Source organism: Lynx rufus, unplaced genomic scaffold, assembly GCF_022079265.1.
Source record: "Lynx rufus isolate CCGP_SWC_20201006 ecotype Redwood Valley unplaced genomic scaffold, mLynRuf1.p SCAF_15, whole genome shotgun sequence".
In the NCBI taxonomy this organism is placed as follows: Eukaryota; Metazoa; Chordata; class Mammalia; order Carnivora; family Felidae; genus Lynx; species Lynx rufus.
In genome coordinates this window covers 23,845,212-23,869,107 of record NW_025814829.1, presented here as the reverse complement: position 1 = coordinate 23,869,107, position 23,896 = coordinate 23,845,212, and the positions used below count along the sequence as shown (strand labels likewise).

Below are 23,896 nucleotides of genomic sequence, written 5' to 3'. Positions count from 1 at the left end.
CTGTAACAGTAATAACAGTGAAGTAAGAATAACCAGCACTAAGTGCTTATTTAGGTGCTAGGATTGTTCTAGGTGTTTTATACATGTTAATAATTTATTCCTTACAGCAACCCAATGAGGTAGGTAATTACTCCCCTTCCACAGTGAGGAAACAGGCATGGCTTCAAGATCTACTCAAAGTTGCCAAGACAGTAAGGGGCAGAGTTCGCATTTGTACCCAGGCTACTGGCTCAGGGTTCACGCTTTTAAGTGCCCCACTTGCTTTACTAAATGGAGGGCTGATCTTATGGGGAGATTTCGGTCCAGCCCCTCATAATGACAGCCATCACCAGATAAGCACTTAACCACGGGCTAGACCCCAGGCCAAGGTATCACTACAGATGAGGGGATTGGCCCAGAGGGTGGAAGGGCTGTCCGAAGACACCGGGTCTATTCATCCCAGCTTCTAGGCTCTGAGCTCCACCCAGCCACCCACCCTGCTGGCTGCCTGGAACCTGTGGAAGTTGCCTGCACTTGGAAAGCAGAGGCTCAGGAGGAGCTAGGAGGGAAAGACTCGGCCTTCTCCTCCACACCTGCAGTCATGTCTTAAAGCCCTGCTTCCTCCTCAGCCCCCCAGGGCAAGTGGGTGGACAGTGGGAGCTGGTGAGAAGCCCGAGTCAGCTTCTGACAGTGCCTCCTGCCCCAGACGGCGGAGCCTCAGAGGCAGCTTGGGAAGAGCCAAGTCCCTGGTAGCTACGCCTGCGCCCACCTAGGGGAGCCCATCAATTCCCCCCTAGCAAGGGCCCCACCCAGTAACTCTGCCAATTTGTTCTGGGGCTAAATGCTGTGGTACAGGCAAAACATGGCCTCAAGGCCTAATAGGCCTCAATAAAGAACTCAAGACTTAGGAAATGGGGAGCCCTTTATGGTTCTGAGGGAGGGAAGCAACAAGATCCCAAGAGAAATGAAGGCATGAAGTGGGGAGCGGTGGTAAGGGTGGAGGAAGGGGACAGATTCCTGAACAGTTGACCCTTGAACAATAGGTGTGGGGTGGGGTTATGGGGGCCCACACGCTGCGCAGTTGAAGATCCACATATAACTTTTGACTCCCCCAAAACTTAACTACCAATAGCCTACTGTTGATTTGAAGCCTTACTGATAACATGAACAGTCGATTAACACATATTTAGCATGTTATATGTAGTATATACTGTATTCTTACAATCAAGTAAGCTAGAGAAAAGAAATTGCTATTAAGAAAATCATAAGACAGAGAAAACACATTTACAATACTGTGCTGTAAAAAAATCCACATATAGGTGAACCCGTGCAGTTCAAACTTATTCAAGAGTCAGCTCTGCTTGGTGGTCTAGTTGGTGGGACTTTTGAGTGACTGGGCACAGGAACTGCAAAGGAAATATCAAGAATTGAGTGACCTCCAGGTTTCTGGCTTGAACGATAACAGATATAAAGGTCAGTTAAAGAGCTTAATCTTGGACGTGTGTATTTTGACAGGCTTGAGGCACCCTGTGGGAGAGTCCATCTGAGAGCTGGGTACACAACCCTGAAGCTCAAGGGTCGGGTCTGGGCTAGAGAGAGAGATTCTAGAGTTAATATCAGAAAATCACAAAGGAGAATAGACTTTCAGGAAGAGTACTTGGACATTAAACTTTAGATTGAGCCATGTAGGCTGGAAATGTAAGCCTGAGAAATGTCAATCTTTAGGAAGAAGTGAAGGGATGGTGAGAAAGGGCAAGAAGGACCGAAGATGCAAGGTCCCAGAAGCCAAGTGAAGAATTTCATGAAGGAAGAAGGATGAGGGCATCAAATGTAGTGGGGGGGGGGGCGGGCAGAAAGATAAGAACCAAGGCTATCCTCTGGGTCTGACAATTACGGTCATCAATGACCTTGCCTACAGAGGGCTCGGGGTGAAGGACTGAAAGGGAAGGTGGAGGGCATGGGGTCAGGTAGTAGACTCCATGGTAGTCAGAGGTGGACATGGGGCCTGTGGAAATTTCTTTGGAGGGCAGGAGGACTGGACATGTTAATAGGCTGAGAAGGACCAGGAAATAGGGTGAGGTAGAGGTCCTTGGGAGAAGGGGATGGGTGGGTTGGCTATGAACAGGAGGGACATGCTACCCCCAAGACCGCAGCAAAGGCAGTAAGGTAAGTACAAAGAAAAAGTTTCAGATGGGAGTAAGGAAGTTGAGAGATCATACCTACTGGCCTTGATTTTCTTGAAGTAGCAAGGTAAGATTTTCTAGGGTAGGGAGAAAGGGAAATAAAAAAAACTTTTCTCCACTAGGAAAGTTGCCTAGTGACCTCCACAAAGAGTGAGCCACAAGATAGGACTAATGCCAAGGGATTAATGGCCCCCACAAAGGCAGAGAGGAGGTGGGGGGGGTGGTAACCACCAGCCCTCAGGGGCCCCACTCAGTCTCTCATAGGCAGAGCTGAACTGCCCAGGGAGGAACAGAGAAGACAGGATGGGTTGTAGATCCACACTTGGAATTTTGCTGGAGTACAGTAGATGCAAGGAGACAAGGCAGAGTGGGTCTGAGTGAGAAATGCAGAGAGACCACCAGGAAGTGTTCCGGCCTCACACCGTGGGGACCAATTCTAAGACCCTAGTCCCCAGGGCCAAACCCAGTGTCTTCCCGGTGGGCCTGAGCATTGCTGAACAGCGGATCTCGTGGGTTTCATAGGAGACACAGGATTCCCGAGCACGACACTAAAATTCATGCCGTACTACATGAGATGGGATAGAGTGTCACTTCTGCACTCTAATCTTTTCTGTAATTAACTGTAGGGATCATAATCCTGTTCCAGATGACTTGCAGAGCAGTAAACTCTCCCTCTGCTGGGCTCCCCGTTCTTTCATCGTTCATAGAAAGAGGAGGTACACTCTGGAAGAGTTGCCTAAGAATCAATTTTGTGTGTGTGTAAGGTGAAGCATATCTAGATGTTTGGCTACTGGCTGAATCCTTATGTAAAGTGAACAGTCACCCTAATTTTTTATACTAATTTGTTTTTACACACTTGGCTTATTTATAGTTAGTGATAGTGGCTTGCTTCATTTTAAATCCTTAAAATTACCAACAACTAGCTGGATCATCTGTAGGATTTAACCAAGACTCCGAGAAACATGGTACTCGAGGTTTCTCCCAGGCGGTGTGGTTTGGTGGGGACCCAGCAACGTTAGACACCAATTTCTGGATTGGTTATTCTAGATAAGTTAACACACGCACCTGCCCACCTTTGAAAAGACCCAGTTTTGCCTGCTTCTTGAAATAAGAGCATCCTCATTGTGGAAGAGTTACAATGCCCCCATTCCCTGGCCTTCCAAAGTAGCGGTGGCCCCAGCAGGTGCCAAGTATGTGCCAGGAAAAGGAAGAAGGCAGAACTGGGACCCATGCTCCTTCCTCCCCGTGGCATGCGTGTCTCCTGTCAATGCCATCACAAACTTTCATGCTGGCTGAGCACATTTGCTCAGGATCCCGCAATCACTCCAGCCCCTTTTCCGCTGCATCCCTTGCTTGCTTCAAGGCCAACTCCAAAGTCTCCGCTCTTCCTAGAAGCCCAATTGGTGTGTCACCGCTCCCCCCCCCCATCCCCTTTATACTAGTATTGGACTCTGAACTTGGGCAAATCTTTGCAAACTGAAATCCGCGCCTCTCATTGTTCTCTTAGCTCGCACTTCACCAAGGACCCAGCAGGGGGCTCCACACAAAGCTCCTCAATACAAGTTTGCTGGCCCAACCCAAGGGCAGAAACTTTAATCAGATCCAGCTGGTCCCTCTAGGTGCACCGTTTCTGTCTGGGTCTAGGACACACCCCGCACTGCATGTTCTGGGATGGGACGGAGGGCACCGGGCCAGGCTCTGCGGGATGGCCCCTGGATGGTGCTCAGATTTGTTTCCCCCAGGCAGCTCTGTTTTCCTTGCTGCCCCACACCTCTCTGAAGAGCCGTGGGTTTTCACTAGGGAAAACACACGAGTTTCGAAGGGAGCACTTTTTACTGGTCTGTAAGATACTGACTGACATCAGGACTGTTCAGAGTTGAAGGGGGAATCTTCCCCAAAGAGGAAACACGGAATTTCGAGGTAATTCCTGGCGGCCAGTGGATAGAGCTCGTGAGGAGCCTGTCTCCAACCCATCAAGTGAGCGGCACTCCTGGCGAGCCCTGGGGCTCTGCCTGGACCCCATGGACCCTGCCACACCGACCAGGACTTTCCAGGCTCTGCTTCTCTCCCTGGACCTATTAAAGGACAATGTTCTCTGTCCCTTCTCTGGGACACAGCGTTTATCACATCACTTGTGAAACACTCTCAGCTCTCTAGATCTCTTGAAATCCAGGAAGTGAGAGAAAGAAGACAATTTAATGATGGCTTCCTTGATGTACAGACAACAGAAGGACAAACGTTTCTCTCCATGCACTGGTACAATGAAATTCAGAGACGAGTGGAAATCCAGGGACAGGAGCTATAGCATTTAGAGCCGCTGCTCAGCCCATGGTCACGTGGTCCCACCAACTGGCTCAGTGCAGACATGGGGAGATGGGGGGACAGCCCGGCCTCCTGAGGTGGGGGCGAGGGCCCAGGTGGCAGAGTGAGCAAGGTGCATCAGCACCACCGTGCCTGGGGGAAAGAGTGCGGGAGAGTGGGGGTGGGGGCAAGCGGGTGGGTGTGCCCTGAAGACACAGTGCGGCTCAGTGGCATCAGCTGCCCCATCAGAACCATCCTGAGGGCTGGAACCAGGCTGAGCGGGACTGAGGTATTGGAGCTGGGAGGAAGGTGGCCATAAGAACCACAGCAGAAAGGAGAACATGCTGACTGCCTTCCTCCCACACACTGAGTCCTCGATGGCCCAGCTCCATCCTGCGAAGGGTAAGAACATTCCGAGACCTGGAGCTGGAAGGGTGGCCAGGGTGAAGTACAGGTACAGACCATTCCAATCCTGAGGCCACCTGAGGTGTCTCTGCTCTGCTCCGGCCACCACCCCCTCCCCTTAAGCCCAAGATGTGAGCAGGCAAACCAGAGATCAGGGACCCCATCACTCTTCCCAGATTCAATCAGCTGACTAGGACTTTCCTAAAAAGAGAGAGGAGAGGGAAAATGGCCACGGGCTTCTAAAGAGAAAACCTGGGAAGGGTGGCACCGAGTGGGGGGAGGGGGCATCTGGCTCCATCCAGCCCCAGAAGCTGGCGGCCGTGGCCTCTGGTCCTTGACCCAACCTCGTCGGCCCATCTAGCTGAGCATCTTGTGCCGATCGAAGACGGTCTTCCGCTGCTCCTGCACCTGCAGCTTCCACCGCTGCTGGGCGCCTTCCACACGCTCTAGGACTGTGTTTGCTCGAGGGCCCCCAAGGGAGGCAGTGGCGGCTGCCACAGAGCGAGCATCCTGCAGTGGAAGAAAAGGGAGAGATTTGGCACTGTGGGCTGGAGGCAGGGGTTGAGGCGGGGGGGGGGGTGGTTTCGAAAGCCTGACACAGAAAAAAACGCCCTCAGAGCAATCCCAAAGGTTGAGCTCCCCGCAGACCGGGAGGCTGGACCTCCCCAGTGGCTAGGGGTGGCTTGAGGGCCTTGCCTGGTGGTCCATGGGGCCCAGCACAGCACCACAGCCCAGCTGCAGGCTTGGTGTTTGTAGAATGTGTAAGGTAGGGCCTGGGAAAGGGGGCACTCCGGGAGGAAAATGATCTGAGGCCCCAGTCACCACACAGCTATAGCTTGAGTCCTCGCTGCATCCCACTGGCCTATTTCTTTTACTTTATTTTATTTACTTGTTTATTTTTCAGAGAGAGAGAGAGAGAGGGCAGGGAGAGGGGCAGAGGGAGACAGCATCTCAAGCAGGCTCCATGTGTAGCGTGGAGCCCAATGAGGGGCTCGATCCCACAATCCTGGGAGCACGACCTGAGCAGAAATCAAGAGTTGGCGGCTCAAACAATGGAGCCACCAAGCGCCCCCACACTGGCCTATTTCTAACCTTCAAGAGGAATACTTCTTCCTGGACTGTTCACCTCATTGGGTCAGCAGAGGCCCTGATGCCGTCTGCTGTTTGTGGATACGTATCGGTGTGCCCCGTGGCGGGTACAAGGCTGCAGGACTCCTCCGCCCTGCCAGCCACGGCCCAGGGACAGCGGGAAGGCCCAGGGCTTAGGGCCTCGCTGCCCTGACATGGCAGCATGTGTGCTCCAGTGGGGAGGACGGGCCCACCGAGGCATCTGCACGGGAGCTGCTCTGCCAGGCGCCGGACACCCAGCTTACTCCCCCTGGGAAAGAGGGGTTGCCCCTCGCTCAGGGAGTCTGGCAGGGATGGGGATTTGGAGTTGGACCCCAGCACTCCCATTCCAGATTCTGCTCTGGCCCACTCCCCTTTGACAGGTCAGGTCAGGACGGCTCAGCTCCCCTGGGTGCCCTACTGATCCCCTTCCCCTCTGCTCTCGGAACTGCTCTGTTGTCAAAGGCAGTGGCTCCCCTAATTACCACCTCTGCCTCTGAAGCTCCGGAGCCCATGCATTTCCTGCAGGACCCCAACCTGATCTTTGGGGGGAATTAGAGCCGAGGGCCAGGCCCACACCCCTGTGGGGATTTCCTCCCTCGCTCTCCCTGCCTCTCATCTGCTGCCACACATCTCTTAAGGGATTAGCACACCTCTCTAAGCCCAGAGCCGCCCAGTAAATGCAACTTTGCTTCTAATGCCCCGAGCTGGCACGGCTTCTGTCGCTTCACAGCTGCCAGGCTGGGGAGAAGGGAGGGGTGGTTAGGCAAGGGTAGGGGAGGCACAGAGAGCTGGCAGTTGCAGAGCGGTGGCTGGCCAGGGGTAAGGCTGGGAGGTAATTCGCCGTTGCCGCAGAGCTCCGAGTCACTGTCTCATGAGGAACACTGCCCTCTGGGAGCCCCAGTCCACAACCCTGAGGAAGGCCTCCTCAGCCTGGTTAGCTGAGGATCACGGTGACATCAAGGACGCGGGTGCTGTCAGCATGAGGCGGGGGGCGCACTGAGCCTGGAGTCAGGACTCCTGGGTTCTAGGCCGGGGCTCCGAGGGGCCACCTTCTCCCCGCCTCAGACCCCTAGGGCCCATCTCACAGGCCTCCCAGTGGGAGCTGGGACAGAGGGGTGGCCTCAGCCACCTAGCAGCTCTGTGCCCCTGGACAAGTGACTACCTCTCCGAGCTTCAATTTAACGAAGCCAGTCTTTTCAGACTTTTCTGACTGTACTGTCAGCAGGAATTACATTTAAAACTTTTACAAGACACTTAGTATGAGGCATTCGGATACTCTCTGCTCTGCTCCGTTTTATTTTTTAAGATGCGGGTCATGACTCAGTACGTTGATTTCGTGGCCTAACAGTTGGGATCCATACTTTGAAAAACACGGCTTAGGATGAGGAGACAGGTATGGCAAGGTTAAGGAAAACAGTATGTCCAGAGTTCTTAGTGTACTGGCCACCACGGAGTAGGAGCTCAGGAAATGTTTAGTTTCCTTCTTCCTGGACTGCGCAGCTCAGCGGTTAAGAATACTCCGGAATCAAACCAACCTGGCTGTGAGTCTTGGCTCTGACACCTATCGGAATATGACCCTGGGCCAGTCAGCTCATTCTCTGAACCCATTTCCCCATCCATAAGGTGAGGACTGCAAGAGCGGCTTCTTGATGAGGCAAAGAAAGTAAGGCCTCTAGCAGCGCCTGGCAGATAGCAAATGCTCCAATTACTCATGGCAGACCCTAGCTCTACTAGGTGGGAGAGAGGAGGAGAAAGCCGGCAGCCTGCTGCCAGAGGGAGCTGCCTTTGAAAAACCCCCATGGCCCTGTACCACCTTTCAGTGCTGTTCCTTCCCCGTTCAGCTGTGCCAGCCGAGGGCTATGGGGGGCCAAGGACAGGGCTCCATGTGGCAGTATAGGTGACGTGGGCACTGAAGCCCCACTGAGGAAGCTGTTGGCCCACCAGGACCTTGCTGTTCTGGTCAGGGGCCACAGGGGCTTCTCTCCCCTCCCCCCTCAGGCCCCCACCTCTAATCATGTCCCTTCTGGGTCCCACAAGGAGTGCCCAGGTGCGAGCTCCAAGGTGTGGGCTGGGATACCCAGGCAGGCTTGGAGGGATGGGGCAGCTCCAGCCCTGCTTCTCCTTGACTGCTCTGCATCTTGGGAGGACGTCTTGAGGAGAGGAAGCCAGAGGAAGCCAAGAGCAGAGCATTAAGGGAACATGCTGAAATTCACCGCATTACCACAGTATCATTTGTTTTCCCTTCATGTAAAGTCTTAACAAACAGCTCCTAAGTGGGGGAAAGCTGCTGCTGAGAGCCTCCGTGTTTCCATTGCTAATAGTCTGATTAAAAGGTATTAAAGACTCCACATCTGTTTTAGAGACGGCCCAGAGCGGGGCCTTACCCTTGCCCGTTCTGCAGGCAGAATGGCAGCTGGAGGAGGAGAACAGCACCATTTCTAGCCCCCTTCCTCCGATCTAGCTCCTTTCCTCTGGGGCTGAGTGTCCGGGAACTAAGGGAGCCAGAGGGCAGCTAGGAGAGGAGGAAGGTGCCGGATACTGATGGGACACCAGGAGATGCCCGGTGGGACCAGACTAGCACGATGACAAGCATCACTAAGTGCCGTGGGTTCTGCTAAGTACTTTACGTGGATTCTCCCCAGGCTTACAAGACTGGCACATGGGAAACATCGCTCCCATCTGCAGATGAGGAAACTGAGGCTATGGGAGATGAATCATTTTGCTACCCAAGGTCACACAGCCATTTTGGTGGCTGAGTTGGGGTTTGAACCATGTCTGTGATTCTCTTATCCCAGCACTCTGCTGGGTCCTTCTTTGGCTGGTTTCTCCTAAGAGGGAGCCAATGCGGAAACCCAAAGAAGCAAGCTGCTATCTTTCCGCTACACTGGAGGAAGAACAAAGCACCTGTAAAGGCACCCAGAATCAGGCACTTCAAGCCACCCTCCCATCCAGGCCTGGCAGGCCCCAGATACTGGTGCACACAGGCCAGAGCCGACGACCACCATCAAAGTGGCCTAGATGAAGCCCCTCCAGCCCACACAGGAGCACTGGTTCTGAGTCAACACTGGGCTGGGCCGAAGCCTCTCTGATGACAAGAAGATGGAGGAAAAAAGAACCCCCACCTGGAGCTGCGGCCCCTCCACCGTTGTCCCCAGCCCTGGGAGTGGGGGCAGGACCGGCACTCTTGTCACTTACCCAGTCACACAGCTAAGAATGGCTCTGGTGCAAAGCCCTTCAGAAAAGTGACCACACAGCCTCCGTCTGTTTTCCCAGTTTAGCCCAAATCCTTCCTGCTGTCACCTAATCCCACTGCTTCTCTGCTGCAAAGCTCTCCCTGACTCCCACATGCTCCCAGTCACCTTCCTAGGACATGGCATGATGCCATTCCCCCACCCAAAAACCCTGCCTGCTGACTCGGCTCCTCACAGATGAAACACTCGTGGGTACGGCATTCAAGGCCCCTGAGCTGGCTGAGGCGCACACTCCCGGCCTCACCTCCCCTGCGTCCCCCAGCCCTGCAGCCACACCGGTCCAGGCAGCGGCCCCTCATTCTTAAGGATGCACAAACATTTGTCAAACTGGAACACACATGATCCTGATTACATTGCACCCAATCCAGACTGAGGAAACCACACTAAGAGTTCCGGTGTCGTGGCTACTAAGTGGCAGAGTCCGACTCCAACCCCGAGCTGTGGCTCCAAAGCCCTGCTCCCAACGACAGTGCTGGGAGTCCTCTAACGGATGCTCTAGAATCACATACTTTTCTGTCTATCCCCAGAGGAGGTGGGAGGACTGTCCCCATCAGCGTGTATCTCCAAGTCTGTCAGCTTCCCTGGAGGGAGAGCCCTGAGCACACATGCGGCCCGCCTATCCGTGGACAGAGAGGGAGGCCATCCCAGTGGCCCTGAGCCTTCTCGCCACCCCGGTTCCTTCGTGCCCCCAGCTGCTGCCCTCGTCGTCACCACCATTCTTTGCTTCCCCACACACCCCTCTCACACGGGGGGCCTGGAGCTGCACCCAGCCCCAGTGGGGTGAGATCTCTGAGGACCCCGCAGAGCTCAGGGGCCCATGCTACAAGAAGCAGAGACACCCAGAGCCTCATGGAAACCCTTATTTCTCTCTTCAAAGAGGGCCAAACCTGTACATCTAAAACAGCTCTGTTTGCTGTTTCTGTCCCAGCAAACATGCTTGCTTCCTCCTTTCAAAGGGTGTCTGAGCCTGGGGATTAAGCCTAATGCTGCCGGAATCCCAGGGGAGGCAGTGCTAAGCAATCAGGGCCCACCGAGGCCTGCCAGCACTTTCAAAGGGAACACGCCAGGCTTTCATCTCCCTCCTCAGGTGCTGGGGCTGCGGCTGTGGGGGAGGCTTCCCTTCCCCTTCCAGACCTCTCGCCCCAGGGCAGGAGAGCTCCTGGCCACAGGAGTTGGGGGAATGGGGACAAGGGCCCCCAAACCTGGGAAGTGATCCAATCCCTAGACCCATCTCTGACTGGGTCCCAGACTCAAGGTGGGAGGTGGGGTGGGGGCACCAGAGCCTGGACAGTTTCCTCCTCAAGGTCACTGAGGCCCAGGAGAACTTTCAAAGAACTGAGAGGTCCTATTCCAACTTTCCTCCTTGCAGGGTGAAAGCTAAATCCTTTACCCCAGGGGAGACCCCGTCCTTCTCGCTTCCTTAAGGGAAACATTCTCCAGACCATCAATGAACCCAGAGACACAGCCTCAGCCCTGGCTCTGCTGCTGCTCAGCCAGGTGGCCTTGGGGCCTGCTCTCCCTGCCCCCAACCCCACCCCACCCCCCTTTCCCCAAGTGCACTGAGAGAGGTGGGTCAGCACAGTATCCCTCAACATCCGAGACTAGGGGCACTGGGTCTCTGGAGAGATGAAACCTTTGGGCACTACTGACCCCAGTGTCCCTACAGCAGCTGAGCTATCAGTGTCCCATCCATCCTCTGAGCTGGCTCTGAAGAGCCCCCTGCCAGGAAGCCTTCCTTCCCAGACCAACAGGAAAAAAAGGGTAAGTGCCCAGCCCCCAGTCTAATAAAGGGCTTCCCAGAGCACCCAGCTTTCTGACTGCCCATCTCCTAAAACCTGATCTCACCAACTGCCTTCATGGTCCCTGCTCATTCCTTTGGTTGGGGCTCCATCTTGGGACATAAACCCCCTGAGGGCAGACATGAGGTCTACAAATCTACACAGCGCCACCTGCAGGATTCTTGAGTCCAGAGGAAAGAAGAGACGCCATGTCCATGGGAGAAAAATGGTGCTGCTGAACCCCCAGGAGGGATGACCTAGGAACACCTAAGTTGGGGACACCATACAGAATCACAAGGTGAGGGGATGGGGAGCCAGGCCGAGTACTGGGACTAGGGGACAATCCATGCCAAGAGTGCTACAACGGGGGGACAGACCCCACTCACGGCTGCCTGAAGGTGTTCCTTTAACCACCCTCCGGAGCTGCACCCAGGAGCTGCACCCTGCCCCACCCTCCACATCTGTGCAGAGCTGGCTGGGTCACGGTATCAGAGACTGAACACCTTTTATTACCTTCTAGAACCTTGGGGTAGGAGGTGAGGGTGTCATCCCACCTCTCTCTACCAAGGCAGAAATCCCCTCCACGGTGTGGAGTCTGGGCTCGCCGGCTTCCGCTTGAGGGCTGCCTAAGGCACCCCACTGCCCTTGCAGGCACCCACGATACATGGCTGGACAGCACCCCCTCGTAGGCCAATCCTCCTTCCTATTCAGCCAAAATCTGCACGCAGGGGACGTCTTCCCTTGGATTCAGGATCTGCTCCAGTGGATTCAGGATCTGCTCTCAGGAACTGGATGACCAAATCTAACCCCTCCATTCTCTCTAAAGCCCTTTCATACAGAGGCAGCTGTGACTTAAGACTCCAAGTGGGGAGCGTCCCAGGTCTCCTGGGGGAGAGGGGCCTGCGCCCAGACCCAGGGATGGCAGGCTGCCCTCCCCTCTGGCACCACATCCAGGATGGCAGGAGACACAACAAGGCCATGCCCGAGAGCCACACATTCCAGAGAAATCGCGGTGCGGACTGGGTAATCACGGGGCTGCATCTCTCAATTACTCCCCCAGCCAGGACTGCAATTACCACATTACCCCTAATCGCTGAGTGTTTATTAGCAACGCTCCTCCCCATCAGAGCTGCTATTACTGCACATTAATAACCGGGTAGGCACACAAGGTTTCCTCTTGAACACAGACCACCCAGCCGCCAGTGCCACCAGCTCCCAGGCCCCAGCTCCAAGGGGCGAGGCTCAGCCTCTCTGTTCCCCCTTTGGCCAAACGCATGTCGGCAGGAGGCTGGGGGCAGATTGGGGATGGTCCAGGCACACACCCAAGAGAAGCAACAGGGCCCATGGGATGGCCAGGCCTCCCTCCTTTCCTGGCCTCGTCTTCCTGCTCGTGCTGGCTCAGACCCACAATGGCTGCACACTGAGGTCTGAGCCCTGGACCCTCTTGGTGGGGGACCCGCCCTTGCCCACCTCCGATCCAGTGCCTGAAATGTTCTAAATTCTGACTGCCTGGTGGCAGTTTAGCCGATGCCTGGTGATTTCTTGTGACTCCAAACGCACTCGCTTACAAGGGAGCCCACCTGACACATTATCAGCGGTGTCATCTGCAAGAAGATTCCTTCTTAGATCTCGTGAAATCTCCCTCTTGTAACTCCCAACTGTGGGTCCTCGTACCCCTGGCTTTACCTGGGCGAAGCAAAGCCCTCTTCTGAAGACGTGCTATCCGAAGGCCGCTGTCACGTATCTCCTTGAGTTTGGCTTGTTTGGTTTTTTTTTTTAAGCTAAACATCTCCCGGTTTCTTCAACTTACCCTCCCAGGACATGGTTGAGATGCTTCACCCCTAGAAGCCCCTTTGTGCATGCGCTGGTTCACTCACTCCTTCCCTCACTCTGGGGATACACAGTATCTTCCAGCAGCCGGAGCCACCAAGGACAGAGCTAACGGACCAGTCTGTGCTTCCCACAACTTCTCAGAGCATGTCCCTCAGGGTAGAGAGTGGCAGTGAGACCTGCCCTGCCTTCGGATGCCACTGCTCTGAGGCTGTCGTGGTGGCTGTGTGATCCCATAGAGGGGGAGCTCCGCGCGGGGCGAGGAGCCTCCCTCGGGCGGCGTGCTGGCTCATCACACCAGGCCGCCTATACATGCACCACTTCTCACTTTTTTTTTTTCCTGCAGCCATCCTCTGCCCCGCACAGGGCTTCCTCTGCAGGGCGCCCCTAACCCCTCAGCATGGGGACAGATACAGGAGGGCAAGAGTGGCTGCTAGCTATGCCGGGCCTGACCTGAGGGGTCTGCAGGCTGCCTGGTGCCAGTGGTCCCCCATCTCCTTTATCTAATGACGTTGAAACTCCTGAGCCTGATATTTGAGGCCAACAATAATCTGGCCTAAACCTACTGGCCAGCTCTATTTGCCACTATTCCTCCTGCCTACCTTACCCTCGGAACGCTCCAAATTCCTCAAGCACACACAGTGATTTCCCACCTCAGCACCGCTACCTACTTTACTCCTCACTGGCTCTCAAAATCCTACTTTCCTCTCGAGGCGCCCAGGTTGTGTTTTGCATCGAGCAGGTGCTCCGCAGAGGACTACAGAATGACTAAAGGACAAACCTGCTACCTCCAAGTCTGCCAACAGCTTGACACCAGTGTCTGAGCAACCGGTGTCACGTGTTGTGTTCACGTGTGACCGGCCCTGGCTGGCCCACTCCCCCTCGGCCTAGAAAGGCAGGGTAACAGGAACATATGGCTCCCCCCGCCGATGCCCTGAGGCTGCCTGATGCCAGACATCGGGAGAAGTGTAGGGCCACCTCCCGCTTCACCTGGAAGTGCAAAGGGCAGTCCCCTGCCGAGGAAAACTCTAGAGTCTGGGTGACGTGTGGGACACTGAACAGAAGAGCAAACTGGAGTATGGGGGGTGGGGGACACGGATCCTCAACGAGGCCTCTGTAATGCTATTCTGGTTCTGCCCCGGGGACTCGCATGCCGGGGGCCCAGGACCCCACGTGTGGGCAGAGGTACTGGCAGGGCCCTGGCGCCCAGAACCCCGGTTACCTCGTTCTCCTCCTCATTGTGCAGCTGCTCGGTGTATGCATCCGGCTTTCGAATGAGAGGATCCACCAGCATCAGGAAGGCCATGTAGAGCAAGAGGGCCCCCACCACTGACAGGTAGATGACAATGGTAACCTGAGGGAAAGAGCCAGCTTGTCCTGTGAGCATCCTGGGCCAGGAGGGCAAATCGTGTCCATTCCCGTGCTGTGCATATTTGATGGCGCAGCTGCCTCCACTTCCGCACTGGGGGAGGGCGAGGACACTGGGGGCTTGGAGGGCAAGAGGGAAGGGAATGTGCCCTATTCCACATGTGTACCAGCTCTGCCCTAAAACTGAGGGGACCCCCCAAGAATGGCGGACATAAAAACAACAGATAATGAAGGAAGACATCTGGATTCTGACACCCCAAGATGCTCCCAGGGGTGGGGATAGGGGAAACAGGGCTACCGGGATATCTCTAAGAAAGGGTGGAAAGCAATTGGACACTAAGAGCAAGGAAGAACCGGCTGGTGAAGAGGCCTGAAGGCAGAGGCCGAGCACCTGGGCACGAGGGCTCACTCCCCCCGCCAACGGGATGGACAGGTGCGAAGCTGCGGTCCTGAGAGGGCACGCCAACAGGTGGAGGGGGACAGACCGGCAAGGTGTGCACTGGAGGCTGGAGGCTACATCTCCCCCTCCCGGCGGTCACCCCGGGAGTAATTTCTGTAATTTCTGTTTTACAGAAGATAGATTCAGTGAGGCCAATTCAAGGTTTCCAGTGTGATACTCTGGGCATTTAAGACAGGATTCTCCAAGACACTTAGCAGCTTCAGTCCCTGTAATGGCATTACTAATACACCTCAGTTACTGGGACTACAGAAGCACCTTTGCTTGTGTCCAAATGCCCCCTGGGCGGCTGCCATCACCTGAGAATGGTGAGGCTAAACCGCTCAGCCTAGGTGCCAAGGCTAGCAAGTGGGAGAGATGTAACTTGAACTCAGATTTACTGACTGTCTCAAATGCTTTCCTACTTCCACAATGCCTGGCCATCACTGGCCTCTGAACCCGGCCTTGACCCTAAATGGACTGCGAGGAGGGATAAAAGGAAGAAAGAAACCTTGGGACTTTCAAGTCAAAGCTCAGCTCAAAGGTCAAGTTCAACTGGACCAACTTCCTCCCTGATTGGGGCATCAACGTTCATGCCTCTTTAAACAGGGCAAATGATCAGACCTCTTGCCTGTACCCCAGGAAGGGGAAGGGGAGTAGAGACTGAGTCTCTAATAGGCTAAAGCTGGGGGGAGGGGGAGGCTCCTTGGGAGGAGGACTGGAGGGAAATTTGAGGGATTAGGAAGTGTGTCTGATGAGGTCCCCATATTGGGAAGTCCCTTTCTGCCAAACAGGGACAGGGGACACTTGGCTCAGAATTCAGTCTCAGCCACTTGGTCCCCAGAGGGTGGGGCCCCAGAGCACGTTCAGAGCAGGAGAAAGATGCTCCAGGAGTGGCTGGGTCAGGTGGGAGGATAAAAGGAGTGACGGACGTGGGGGATAGGCAGCTGCTTTCCATGAGAAAGGCGAGAACACAGAGGACTGCAGGGCAGGGAAGGTGCTGCCGGCTCCCTGGTCTGGGAGGACAGCAGTGAGCATCGCCTCCCCTCCTGAGCCTCAAAAGGAGAAACCTGGATGAGGCAGTGTCGTTAAATTCCCAAATTCCTTTCTCGAGGCTATTTCTAGACTCTCCACAGAACCAGGTTCTCCACAGAACCTGGCCAGGAAGGGCTTAAGTTAGAAATCGGTAGACGGGGTCTGGCTCAGGTGTTGGAACACAGACTAGGAGTCCCGGGGGGGCTGTGGGTGGACGAGACCCTGCTAGCGTGAGCCGTGGTCCTGTTGCATCTGCCTCAGGCAGAGGAAAGAACAAGGCCCCCGTCCTCACTCGCTATGGGAGTGGTTGTGTCTACTACTTCTCTCCTGAATTCACCCAACAGCCTAGGAGAACGAGGGTCAGGGCTAAAGCCCCTCCTGCCCAGCTGCCCCACGCAGACACCTCGCCTTGTCCACAACTCTTGGGAGCTTTTCAGGACTCTGAGGAGTTCGGTTAGACTGGATGTTCCAGGAGGGCGGGCTTATTGCTCTATTAGCAGCATCCTATGCGGTGCCCAGAACATAAAAGGCACCTGAAGGAGGCTCCCTGAAGGAATGGGAGAGAGAGGAAGGGAAAGACTGGGAAGAAAAGAGTGACACTGAACACCTCTCCCAGGTTCCCAGCGCCCCCGTGTAATGGGAGCCACTGGACAGAGGTCAGAGGAGAAAGCTGGCTCCAAGAAGGTGTGGGGAGCGGGCCCCTGCATCTGTGACCAGGCCAGCCCAGAAGCCGGTCCCACAGCCACTTGGGATGCTCAGAATACAGCCAGAGACAGTGAGTGCCGGGCAGCTGGGGATTGGAGGGGGGCCCCCGAGAGCTGGGCTACCTTGATGGTGGTGGTGCTGCGTTCCTCATACTTGCACTCGCACAGCAGACAGTAGGCCTCCACGTCGTGGCCGGGCACCGGCATGGGCTCCACCACGTGCAGGCAGTTGCTGCAACGGAGATAGACAGGGCGGTGGGAGCAGGGCCACAGGAAGCGGGCAGCCTGGGAGGGGAGGGGCTGGGCAAAGGTGAGGGTGTTCCCAGGGAGTATGGAGTTTATAAAGGGTCAGGCTGGCGCCAGCCCCCTTCCCCAACTCAGAGCCTCACAGCACCTGGCCACTGGCCATCCGAACCAGCTCTCCAAAGTGTGCCTACAGGGCTGGCACGAAAAACGCTAACGTTCCCCAAACTTCTACCCTTAGCTGCCCTCGTGTCTCCTGCTATGGTTCCCCTGCTGGGGCTTATCCATTCCAAAGATTTTCAACTCCGAGCTGGTGAGGCCTGGACTGGTATCTTAGACTAGAATCTCTTAGTCAGGACCACCCCGGGGCCCTCCTACGTGCAGCTGCCCACTGGATTCACCACAGGAGCACCCCACAGGGTCCGCAAACTCTACATCCACCCCTCCGCCCCTCTGCCCCAACCCCCCAGTCCTGGAGTCTTGTGTTACAAACGGCAGAAAGCACCCCTACTGTCCACTCCACTGACCAAGTCAAAACCTGGCAATCACCTTGACACTGCCTTTTCCTCTCACCTATGAATCCACCAAAAGCCAGTGATTTTACCCCCTTAGACATTTCTAAGACCCACCTTCTCTATTGTCTCCTGCTGCTGTGTCTCAGATGAAGTTCTCATCATTCTTGCTTCGGGCAAACGACCCAGCCTCCCCACTGCTCTCCTGCTCTTGTTGGCCCTGTGCCAATACTACCTGCACCTGGCAGCTGAGTGGTGTTACCAAAATGAAACTCTGGTCATGTCACCCCCAGCTTAAAGCCGAAAGCTGGTTCAATGTCTCCACCCAGCCTCTAGGGTGAGAACGAACTGAGCTGTTGCCCCTCGGCCTCCTACTGATCCACCTGATTCCAGGGCCGCCTACCTGTCCAATTCCATCCCTGCCTCCCCTCAACCTGCTCCCCATCCTCCTCCAGCTATGCTGATCTTCTGGACTCTTCTCTGAATGAGCCATGCTCCCTTCCTTGATACATCTCCCGCCCTCTGCCAGGAATACATGGCTTTGTCACCTTCCCTTTCCATGCTCTGAATCCTACACCTCCTTGAAGATCCAGCTCAAAGACCTGACCTCTCCCTCTGCTCATCTCTATCACAGCACTGACCACACTGTACTGTGATCTCACCTTTATTTGTATGGTCGCCCCCAGGAGATGTTGAGTTCCTTGAGGACAGAGGCCATCCCCAGCACCCTGGCAGAGCTGCACTCAGTGAACAAGTGACTGCCAAATGAATCCCATGTTCTAACAGTATGCCCACATAGCCCACCTTTCCCTAACAGGGCTCCTGCAGAAGGTGAGCCAAAGATCACAGGCCCATTTGAAAAGGTGGTGGGTTCAGGAAGGCAAAGTGGCATCTCCACCACGATGAGGTCAGGACCCAAACCCTGATCGTTGGCTCATCTTTACATCTGACCCTCAGCTTCAGTAGGGCCTGTGCTCAGCTCTTTATCTGGGTCTCTCCATCAGCCCCAGCCCTTCAGATCGGCAGGTTTTCAACAAGTATGGTTCACAGACCACAGTAAGCCAATGACCTAGAGCATGCGCCTTTATCACTACCACCAGGAAAGGTCAAACACACCCTCAGAGGTTCACGGAGGTGAGCCAGGCATCACACTGCCATGGATCGCCAGGTCTGGGCTGTCCTGGCTGTGCCGCTAAGTGTCTGGGGCCCTGGGCCTATTTTCTCCTCTCTGAGATGCAGGGGTTGTACCAGATGACCTTGAAGGCCCTTCCTGGTCTAACAGGAAGCCTGCAAGAGTCACGCATAGCTCTCTGAAAACAACCAGGCCTGTTCTGAGCTATCCAGGGTCCTTTTAGACTCAGGCTGGGTTTTTGGCAGAGGCATCAAAGACATGTGACGTGAAGATCAAGTGTTGACATAAAAATGAGATGTCCTCTAAAATCCTCTGATCCCCTTAAAAATCTGGCCCGCAGCATATGTGATTTCATCTAAACCTCTGACGATTCCAGTTTCACCACTGGGTAGCAACTTCACCACATCACTCCTAGCTGCACGAAGGGGTCCTCTTCTACCATAACTAAATGCATCATTTCCAGACCCTGCACACTGCCAGTTCTGGGGGCTGATGGACAAGGCCAGGTTCACGCACAACACTTGGTCATCAAGTGTTCACTTGGGACCTTCTCTTTTCCAGGAAGTCCCCACAAGCCTCCTGAGGACCAGATGCCTCCTTTCCGAGCCACACGGGGTCGTGGTTTAGAAGGTCACGCCAGTGTTGCAGGAGGATATGTGGACTACCCTCAAGGCCAAGGTGGAGTGTCAGGGGGAGCTGGGAGGGGCCAACCCAGGTTCTTCAAATTGGAATGCTATTACAGGAACAGGCTGTTTCTAGAAAGGTTAGGGCAACAGTAAATGAAAAGCTGTAATTTTTCTGCTGGCTCTGGCCCTCCTGAGAGTCAGTGAAACCCTAAACATGATCCTGCTCTCTAAGGCTTTCCTTTACCTTTTTGGGGATCAATGCTATCAAAAGACTCCAAGGATTGGCCAGAGGACATTAAGGGGAGAGGTCTACAAAGATAAGCTGGGTTTAATTCTTTGCTCTTCTATGTGTTCTGTGATGGCAGGTAATTTATTTACCCTTTCTGGGTCTCGGTTTCCTCATTTATAAGTGGAGGCTGAACTCCATCGGTGTCTTTCAAGCTGTGCTCTCTTAGAACCACTCAAGAACCACTGTGCAAGGAGGTGGGCTGAGGGAGGGGCTGAGGGACGGGTCCCTCTCGGCACCGGTTCTGATTTTGTTTTGTACGTTGTGTTTCCAAAACAGATTCTGTCGATAGAAAGGTTCAGTTTGTATAAGTCTGAAAGACACTGAACTAGCCAACCTGTTTGGTTCCTTCCTACTCTGGGATGGCCTCTAATACGTTATCTCCTCGGCAGGCCCACCAACAGGGCAACATTGGTAGGGTTTCTGCCCTTCTACAGGCATGTGGTTCTGAACTACCAGCACTAGATGGCAGGATACCAGCACCGCAGGAACATAAATGCCATTAAATGTGAGGACTGCGGCTCAGGCAGTTCTGGCTTCACTCTGCACCACAAAGGAGGGTGCAAGTATTGCCCCGGCTGTGGACCAATGTGGCAGCACAGTGACAAGGTGGCAGAGACTTGAAGACACAACTGGACTCCTCTGGTCCTAGCACGGAGACCCTAAGACCACATGTCAAGCCCCATCCCAGTACTAAGGGAGTGTCACCAGTGTCGCTGGGTCCTAGAATCTGTCCAGCCTCGGTTTCCACCTACCACCCTAATGGAACTGTCTTGAAGTTCTCCATTAAGATTGTTCATTAGGCAGTCCCTTAATTGTGATTTCTAAGGAGAAGAGAAACTACAGCCTGAGAGGTCCAGACAAGACTCGTTTCTCTGTGGGCATCCACACTTGGGCTTTCAGACCATAGTATAACCCCAGGGCGGAGACATTGCTAATAAAATCTGCTGCTGCCTGTGGGATGTAGTCTTATTACCTGCTGTGGGGCTCTGACAGTCTATCAGATCATTTCCTGATGTTATTTGAGCTATAACCCCGACATACAAGGAGGTCACAGGGGCTCCTCCCAGGACTTCATGTCTCAGGGCTTTGTGACTCCATCAGGACAGGCAAAACCAGAGGGAAACAGTCTACCTATGTTGTGGGAGGAGCTCAAGTTTTCTGGGGCTTGGTGTAAGTCTGACGATTATCTATGTGGCCTCTAATAACGCATGATAATATATATTAATATTAGCTAACATTTACACAGCACTTACTATGTGCCAGGCATCGTCTAAGTGCTTTACTTACACAGGCACGTACAAGCACATATACCACACACACACGTCCACACACACACACACTTAATACTCAAAATACTGCCGCCCATCTTACAGATGAGGAAACTGAAGTACATTAGAGAGGAAGTAACTTGTCACAGAATGAGCAAATGGCAGACCCAGAGTGAGGGCAAGGCAAGCCAGATCCCCAGCCTGTGCATCTAACTAGACAGCCTCTCGGAAAATCACTCAGACTATCTCAGAACTGGGTAAATTCAAAATTCCCAAATGCTTCTCCGAACAAACTGCCTCACGATCACCTACGGAACTTTAAGAAAATGTTACCCCTGCCTTCCTGTTCCCAAGATTACGGAATCGAAATCTTAGGGGGGAGGAGATCTAATGTAGGGCATGGTGACTATCGTTAACGATACTGTCTTATACACTTGAAAACTGTGGAGAGAGTAGATCTTAAATGTCCTGACCACAGCCACAAAAGGTAATTATGTGAGGAGACGGAGGTGTTAATTTACCTTATTGTGGCAATCATTTCATAATATGTATATCAAACCATCTGGATATACACCTTAAACTTACACAAAGTTCTACGTCTAACGTATCTCAATAAAGCTGGGGAGAAAAAAAACAACAAAATCCACAATCTTGGGGGGGCAGAAGGTGCTGGCAATCTGTATTTTCTCAAAGCCCACCTGATGATATTGCCGTACAACCAAGCAGGCGCACTGACCTGGACATCCCCTCCCCATGATGTGAATCCCTTCTAACAGTGCCCTTAGCAAAGAATCACCCCATCTGTGCTCAGATCCCTCCAAGGATGGGGCTTCCCAGCTCCCAAAACAGTCTGGATTAGAAATGTTTCCTCAGCTCACACTTAAATCTGTTTCCCTGAAGCTTTCCTTAAAGTTGTTTCTATTGGCTCCAATTCTACACCAAAAAACCACATGGAACATAACGGATTCCCATTTCCATGCGCCCCACCTCCCATAGCATGCCAGCCCTGCTCCTGGTCTTTGTCAGTCACCAGATGTCCCCAAACCCTCCCCTCGTTGAGCCTCCCTTAAATCACTCCTTCTAGGACAATGTGTTGAAACTTCCTTTAATCAAGCTGGTCTCCTCTCTCTGAATTTGTGCTTCCTCATTTCTTTTTTAACGTGAAGCATCTAGAAATGAATTCAGGACTCCAGGAGTATAATTTAAAATTCCCCTTTGGATTTTAGACTCTGCAGTTATAAAAAGGGAGCACTACCTATCTCGCCTACCTCACAAGGTGTTAATGACACTGGTACAGAATAACACACGTAACAGAGCTTTGCAAAAGTACACAAAAGATCCCACAGTATGCGGGCATACTAACAACCTCTCCCAATTTCTCTGCCACCATTTTGCATATATGAATAAACACCCAAACCAAAGCAAAATAACAACATCCACTTCTCTGACCAGGAACCCCTCAGCTAGAATTCAAGGCACCTAGGCCCTGTTCCCAATTGGCTATGTGACCATGGATAAAACAGTACTTTGTACACTGTCCATAGGAATGAGAGAGCAAGCTTATCCTCCAGGGGTCCAAGAATCCCAGGAAACACTTGTAACTTCAACTAGTTGAAGCAGCCATGAGCCAGCCTGTACAGTGCCTTACCAGTCCTTCTGTGACACATTCTGGTTGTAAATGTGCCCACTGATGTTTCTATATGGTGGACAGATGCATTTGCAACGGATATCTTCAGAGCTCTGGAAGAAAAAGCGTATCAGGTAGACAGGGCCCATGGGTTCAGGTTCTAGCAAAGACTTTCAACTTTCATTTCCCTGTTCTATATATGAATGCTCTTGACCTTTCCCATCCCCAAGTTCAGCAAGGAATGGCTTCTGCAGAAAGGATGCTAGTGTCACAGGACCCTCAAGACGTCAACTGTCCAGGTGGCAAATGAGACCCCCAGAGAGCTGCCTAGGGCTGTCATGCCCTAGTAGGGTGCTTTGGAGTAGGGATGTGTGTGGCAAGCAAAGTGACAGTCCTCTACTCTGGGCCCCACATCTGCTGTGTGCACCTCTGTCCAGCAATCTTGATGGTGAGACCCTCTCTCCTCACCCCTCCATCATCCCATCTCCAACTTCCCAGGTTAGGATGAGGGCAGAAGTAAACAAGAGAAAGAGGGTCATTTCTGTGGGAATACTCAAGCAACCCCTCAGAAAGTTCTTCCTCTCTGAAATGGGTAAGAAACAACACCACAAATATTTTCATCCCAATCAGGAATTCCCCAGGGAGACTGCAAGCAAACCCTCTGACTCCACCTTACTTAAAGCCTTGGGGATCTTCAAATTTTCAAATACCACAGAGCTGCCCAGCTCCGGGTAATATGCCCCTAAAAAAAAAAAAAAATGGCAATTTCTCCAGAGTCCCAATGCTTAGGGTGGGTTAGGCTGGTCACCCTTGGCAACAGAAACTTCCAACTGTGTAGGACTTCACACTTAAAGAGCATTTCTACTCACTGTATTACTTGATTTTCCTTCAGCAGAGTAGTGGATATTATAACCATAGTTATTTTAACCCAGGAGCAAAGGAAGGCATGGGGAACTTAGATAATTCCTTCAAACACAAACTCCCTTGCTGGAATCCTACCTCGGTTTCCATCTGGTCCAGAACCTATGTTCTGTGCACCACCCCACTCCTCTCACTCCACCCTTCCCGACGCCTGCAGTTCTGCGCCTGCGAGTCCCAAAAGTATGGCCCATAAACGAGCGAGAGGGGCAGGGCTGAACAGCAGCTACCCCTGGGGAAGCCCTGTCCGCAGGGAGGGTGGTCGTGCAAGAGGTGCTGCTGTCTCACCTCCCTCACCTTGTTGGCTTGAGCTGGGGGCACCAGCAAGCACCCGACCACGGCCACCAAACATAGGAGCTTCATGCTTGGCAGGCTGGGGGTGCCAACCAGACCGGACACCTGCATAAGAGATATGAAGTCGGGCAAGGAAAGGTGACCACACCACTGTCGGCACTCTCGGCCCCTTGGCCGTCTAGCCGGGACGTGGGAATGGGGTTGGGGGCTGGGCTCAGCATTCCAGGGCCTCCTAAAACCCTGTAGCCAAATGCTGCCTTCCCTCTCCCCCAAGTCTCCGGCTCTCGACTGCCCACCCGGAGCGCCCAGAAGAGAGGCCTCTCGGGGACACGGCCGCAGGGGGCCTCGAGTCCCGAGGAGCAGGCCACGTTCCGTGCTGTAACCCTCGCATGCCGTTCCACCGCCCTCCGCCATCTCTGCCTCCGCCCGCCCGGCAGCTCCTCCCCGCTCAAGGCCCGACGAAAACTTTGGGTGCAGAGGCTGGAAGACCTAATCCGACCGCCAAGGCCAGTGCCCACCTAATCTAGGGGTCTTGGGCCGTCCCCGAATCCCCAGGTGCCCCCACGACCCCTGTCCCCTCCCCCAACGCGCCGTCCGCTAACCTGCG

At 53.8% G+C, this 23,896-nt stretch overlaps 1 protein-coding gene across 1 annotated transcript; it reads right to left on the bottom strand.

Moving 5' to 3' along the window:
- Positions 1-1,223: 1,223 nt before the first annotated feature.
- On the bottom strand, positions 1,224-23,679 carry TMEM9 (transmembrane protein 9). Its single transcript, XM_047076699.1, has 5 exons — positions 23,293-23,679; positions 22,099-22,190; positions 16,504-16,612; positions 14,060-14,191; positions 1,224-5,378 (listed from the first exon to the last, which is right to left on the bottom strand). Exons 1-5 carry the CDS (start codon positions 23,398-23,400, stop codon positions 5,226-5,228), a joined length of 594 nt encoding a protein of 197 aa, XP_046932655.1. The 5' UTR covers positions 23,401-23,679; the 3' UTR covers positions 1,224-5,225.
- Between the last annotated feature and the right edge of the window lie 217 nt (positions 23,680-23,896).